The sequence below is a fragment of the Pelodiscus sinensis genome, chromosome 15 (assembly GCF_049634645.1).
Source record: "Pelodiscus sinensis isolate JC-2024 chromosome 15, ASM4963464v1, whole genome shotgun sequence".
Lineage (NCBI taxonomy): Eukaryota > Metazoa > Chordata > Testudines > Trionychidae > Pelodiscus > Pelodiscus sinensis.
In genome coordinates this window covers 27,709,806-27,715,805 of record NC_134725.1, presented here as the reverse complement: position 1 = coordinate 27,715,805, position 6,000 = coordinate 27,709,806, and the positions used below count along the sequence as shown (strand labels likewise).

Genomic DNA, 6,000 nt, shown 5'->3' with positions numbered 1-6,000 from the left:
TAGGAATCCTCTCTCAATCTTTCCTTCCTTAGCCCTAGTGTTGGGCTCTTCTGTTCCTCCATCACTGGTGCCACACACCTGGGCCAAGTCTCATTCTTGCCCAGACCCCACAGGCTTAATCTTGCCTTACCCCACCCTCTGCCCAGTGCCTATATGCCCCGGATGGCTGATTTCTTTAAGTCTCTTTCCCCATCCCCTTTGGTCTCTCCCCTCCCTAATGACTGGTGGGGGCTTCTCTCCTCTCCCCCACAAAAAAATTTCTGTGCAGGGGTCTCCCTCCCAGCCGCTAATTTTCATCTCTCCTCTCCCTATGGCAGGAAAGGATCAGTTCCCCTCCTCCCCCCAAACAGCCTCCCAAAAGCTCTCAGTCCCTAGGCTAGGGCTCGGGTCAGGCTGCTGCTTTTCCTGCTCGGTGTCCGCCCAGCCCCTAGCCCTTGCTGCTCCGGATCAATAACGCCCGTGGCTTGGGAGGCTCTCAGGGCGAGCAACGGGGGAGGAGGCGGGTGGGAGCTGATTGGAGCCCGGGCTCGTTCAGCCCCCAGGTTACCGCCTCCGCCGGGCGAGGGGGTTTCTCTCTGCTCGGCGGAAAGTCCGGCCGTGCGCTCTGGCGGGGAGAGAGAGGCGGGGGGCAGAGCCGGCTGGAGAGCAGCAGCTCCGAGCTGGGGGTGGCTCCTGGGCGAGCCCAGCCCGGGCGGAGGACCAGACCCAGCCCGGCCGCAGCTGCGGGGCTGGGAAGTTGGCTCCCGCGGGCTGCGCTCTATGCGGCGCCCCGGCCGGGGCTAGGGCAGGGAAAGTTCCCGCGGGACGCGGCATGGGGTGCGCGTGGGGCGCCCGGCAGAGCTGAGCCCCTCCAGCCCGCATGGCGAGGCGCCTGCCCGGGCAGGGAAGGAGGAGGGCTGGCAGATGGCTCGCCCGGAGGGCGCCGCGGCAAGGGAGAGCTAACGGGGCCAGGAGGAGCAGCCTCTCGCAGCAGCGCCCGGGACGTCTGCCCCTAGCCACCAGCACGATGGGCCCCGGGGGCTTGGCTGCCCGGACCCGGGTGCGGCTCTGCCCCGCTACCAGCCTGCTCCTGGGAGCGCTGCTCTGCGAAGGTAAGCGACTGGGGGCCGCTTCTCAGCGCCTGCCCCACTTGGGGAAAGCGGGGGAGTGGGGATTTGACCGTGTGAACCAACCTGGCTTGTAGTGCCTCACTCCTGGGAAAAGGGTAGTCCGGAGTCGATTCGGTTCCAACTCCCAAGGAGCCTGGTTGATACACCTCCCCTCCCCCCCCCCACACTTCCACGCACACAATCCCTCGACATAGCTCCTTACACAAGGCTGTTGTGTCCCCCCTTTTAAATGAGTCACCTTGGAGTCACCTGTAGTGTGGCCCACATGTTTATCTGCAGGATGGAAACTCTGGGGAGCAGGTTTGATCGAATCAGGAAAACGGGAAGTTTCCCTTTTTAAATAACCCATTCTCCTCCGGGCTTGTTTTGAAAGAATATCACAGTTATTTATCTATCAGTTGCAATAAAGAGATCTTATTCTTAGGGGAGATGCACCCATTCATATCGGGGCGCAACTCCCACAGGAAACTGATTCCCATGATCTAAAGAAGTCCTGAAAGATGGCAAAGACAGTGATTAGACCAGGGAATAGTCTCCTACCTGACTGTGTGAGAAAGTTGCCTTTCAGGAGAGATTACTTGGCATTAGAAGTGTTGTAGGGGACCGACCGTACAAGACGCTAGGTAACCTGGAAAGGAACAATCCTGCCTCGGCAGTGAGATTGGTTGAATCATCCAAAAGTTCTTTTCCATTTCTGCGATCCCAAACGGGGTATGTTTGTCAAAGGCAGTTTTTCCTTCAGCAGATCCAGTGACGTGAAATGTGCTTTGTGGGTGTTTTTTATGGAAAATTCGAGGCAGGATAGGTGCCTGCTAATAGCTCCTGTTTCTGGATCAGAACTATAGTGTGTGAGTTCTATCATAGTTATTAATAACTTTTAGGGAGGGAAACTAGCGTCCGGTCCCATATAAGTTTTGTGGTTGTTGTCCGCTAAAACTGTGAACACCTTCGTTTTGCATTGTCCCCAGCTGGTATCAGTGGTGCGGTTTGACAGACATAAGAGGATTAGTAAGAAAAAAAAATACACTTCTTTGTTTAGTCTGGTCCTGTCCTGCCAGCCTTTTCCCCAGGACAGTTGACTGTCAGTCACATCATGGCAGTATCTCAGGAATGGGGCAAAGGCTTTTTAAAGTAATTAGTGACAATTAATACAGGGTTTTCCCCCAGATTAGTGGGGGAAACAGTTCTTGATAGAAAATGGCATAGCAGGCTTAATGCCAGTAATCCATAGGACATCAAAATAAATGTGTATTTCAGTGACTCAATGTGTTACAAATGAACTACAAATATGAGATTTCACTGAGTGCTGCAGTCTGGAAGTGAGAATTATACTAGTCTCACACTCAATTGCAAGAGTGTGGGAGAAATTGCAAGAGCCTCAAACTTGCTCAGAGGTCTGGAGTTTTAGATGGCCAGTACAGCTTCTCTACTATAAGGTTGTTCTTGGAAGTCAAACCTGAAACAGACATTCACATGAGACTTTAATAAAATGGGGAGCCAGTATGTGGGAACTTAGACAATAATTGTCTAATGGAGAGTCTTGTAGGCTCACTGCCCTTGCAGGGGGTGCGAACTGGGGGGAGACCACAGCCAGAGGTTGTAAACAAACTTTGGTAAGCTATTTCTTTCTGCTGGAATCCAGGTCAGTGTCAGCTCCTCTGTGCTGAAGAAAAGTGTAATGGTGCATCTACACAGAACTCAAAATTCAAAATAAGATATGCAATTTGGGCTATGCAAATTGCCTATCTTATTTAGAATCTATTTCAAAATAGCTTATTTTGAAATTTGGCGCATCTATACAGCGCCAAATTCAGAAATAACCCACTATTTTGAGCCATGCCTTATCCCTTATGCAACGAGGCTTATCTGGATGGTGAAATAGCATGCCTGTTATTTTGAAAAATATTACGAAATAACGGGCGACTTGTGTAGATGTGGAGAAGCTATTTAGGGATACCAGAGGTGCAATGTAAACATACCCTAAGTGGTGCCAGGGCTAGGCATTGGGAGTTTCTGAGCTGCTTGGTTTGAGAGTAAGAAAAAAATAATAGTGCCCTGCAGGGAACTAAAGCAAAGTTTATCAGCAAGGGATTTGCCATTCAGTGTTAGGCTGCACAGTATGATGGAGAAAAGAGCCAGTTAATTAAAATTATTAACGAAGGTGTTTCTATGGCTTCCTTGTGAGGCCTTAACAAGTGTTTTATTTGATCTCCCCTTGTGTATTTTCACTCCTATTGTTGGCTTCTGCAGATGGTGATTGTTCTTGAGAGCTGAAGCCCCACCAAATGAAAGTCACTTTTTAGCCCCCAAACGAAACTATTTTAAATATATTGAGAAACTTATTATTATGGACAGGTTGTCATTTGGTGTTTAAAGAGCTATATTTATTTCTCCAAACTCCTTAGCCTCTACAAGCGTGAATTTCCAAGAGACTTCTTCTGATGTGGTGCTGTGGGCTTCAGTGTGGCGTTTTCCTGTGATTATGTGATCTGGCTAATAATGCTAATTCATTCATTCTCAAGAGAGGAGCCTGGCATTTAATTTAAAATTTGCCTTTAGTGAGATCCATGTCTGGAAAAGTCAGCTGGCAAAAGTGAATCTGTGTGCTTGCATATGGAAAAGTTTCATGTGCAAAACACCAGAGATGTGTACCCTAGTTGGGGGGTCAAGTGTGAAATTGCATGGACATAAGTAATTCCCTGATACATGTGTGTTCCTTCCAACCCTGTTCTAGGAAATGATCTCTGTGCAGAAAAGCACTAAAACACATGCTTAAATGTTATTGAAATTAATGGGACTTAATCACTTGCTTAAAGATAAGAATCTGTTTATCTGTTTTCCTGAATCAGGGCATTGGTGTTTTGTGAGATGTGTGTGCAAATTTACTTTTGTAAGTGTAGTTGTTAGGTAATTTTTAATTTTCAAGAGTAAGATTAGTTGGGGGAATGAACAAATACAGAAGCTAGAAATGCAAAAAAAAAATAGCCTTTAAAAATGGCTGCACAATTTCTCAGATACAATGTCGGTTCATTTGCACACTTAATTTACATGCACATTTTTTATTTATCCATTTAGTTATGCGACTTTTGTGTACACAGAATGAGTATTTTGTACACAAATGCACGTAATGTTGCACATACAATTGCTCACAAAGTGATAGCCAAACTCTAGGAGGTTGAAGTCTTCTCCCAGTAACACCAGTGTTATGGCATTAAAATCCATTAGTAGAATCAGACCCACTATTCTCTGTGCTTAATCCATTCTAGATATTCACTTGTCAAACAATGGAGTTTACATCACTGCATTTGGAATTCTAGTCCATAGTATGACACAGCTCAGTGTTATAAATGTTTTCCTAACTTTCTATTTGTTAATTTTACTTTAGTGATCATTAAGATCACAGCAGGAATTCACCATCTGCTAAAATTGTAACAGCATGTAGCACATTTCTGAAATAGGCTAAGCGGCCTATTAATTTTTAATATTGATCTTGTGTTAATATCTGATGCTTTGTTAACCATCCTGCTATCAGAAAATATTAACTATTCTAGGTGAAAGGATGTTGAGGTATCTGCTCTTGTATGATTTTGAATGTGTGTAATGGAAAAAGGAATTACAGCTGTGGATTTAGTTAACTTCTCTCAGAATGAGTAACATGGCTGGCTCTTGAATTCAAGGATAGGGCTTCTTAGGTCTTTGGCCTTGTCTCCACTATGTGGTGGAGCGAAGCTGCAGCAATCGATCTACTTGGCTGTTGATTTATCATATCTCCTCAGATGCCATAAATTGATGTCAGAGCAAGCTCCTGTTGACACCAGTACTCCTCCAAGACTGGAAGAGTATTCATTGTTGACTGGAGAACAGCCTCTTACCCCACAGAAGATTCTGCAGTCAGAATGTAGACTTCAGCTACGGTATTTGCCTAGCTGAAAGAGACAAGGCCTTTGTATGGAATAAAACAATGAACTGTGTGCCATGGTAAACTTAAACTTTCAGAAATATAGTACATTTCTGGGAGTGAGAGGGAAGGGATTCAAATTTGGATTTAGGCCCTGGTCTGCATTTTAAAAATCAGCTGAAGATACAGATGTCCAGAACCTATTTAATGCTCTTCTGTGGCGTGTACCTAGAAGCAGTGGCATGAAGAAGGGGAACATTCATGCTAAAAGTCAGGAAAGGTTAGCTTGGTGAACAGTCTCCCTCAGGGTGGTGATTTTGTAAGTCTGGTTGCGTTGAATATCTAAAATAGACTTAACAAAATGCTGGTGAACGTATTGTTGTGTAACTATCCTATAGTAGCCTCAGCCAATGGATGAAAAAATGGACTAATGGTTATTTTTCATTGGTAATGTTTTAGTGTCAGCCCGCACTGTGTTCACCAGATAATACTAACACAGCTGTGAAATAGCTAACAGTGTAGGGTTACATTGCCACTAAGTTTTTGAACTAACACCCCATTGAGATGAATGGGAACAAACTGTTGTTTCAGTTTGTGTGCAGCATCAGATCACATTCAGAAGTGGTGGGTTAATTTTGGTTAATTTTTTCAATTGTAAAAGTTTTTTGTTTTTATACGTTTGTTTTTGAAACACAGAAAGGATTTCAGTATTTCCAAAAAAAAATTTTATTTTTTATTTTGAAAAGACATTTTGTTTTGCAATTCCCCTCACTTGTATTTAAGTGCTTTTTTAAACGCCAATTTTTTTTTAACCTTTTGGATTGGGGTCAACCATAAGTTTTAGTTGACATGAAACCAAACATTTCAGTTTGTTGAAACATTTAAAACATTTTTGTGTTGGATAGAACAAAACTCAGGAGTTATTTTTTTACTATTTTATCTACAAAACTAAAAAATGAGTTATTCACATGACTGTTTCTACCTCTTATGATT

At 44.7% G+C, this 6,000-nt stretch overlaps 1 protein-coding gene across 3 annotated transcripts in view; it reads left to right on the top strand.

Moving 5' to 3' along the window:
* The first annotated feature begins 501 nt into the window (after positions 1–501).
* TMEM132C (transmembrane protein 132C) overlaps positions 502–6,000 on the top strand; it is a 476,658-nt gene continuing 471,159 nt past the window's right edge. The window contains exon 1 of one of the 3 annotated variants that reach the window (XM_075898467.1): positions 502–1,091. In XM_075898467.1, the coding sequence (XP_075754582.1) occupies positions 860–1,091 (232 nt within the window). In that variant the 5' untranslated portion in view covers positions 502–859. The remainder of the gene's footprint in view (positions 1,092–6,000) is intronic. The other 2 variants (XM_075898466.1, XM_075898468.1) reach the window with 2 other exon arrangements.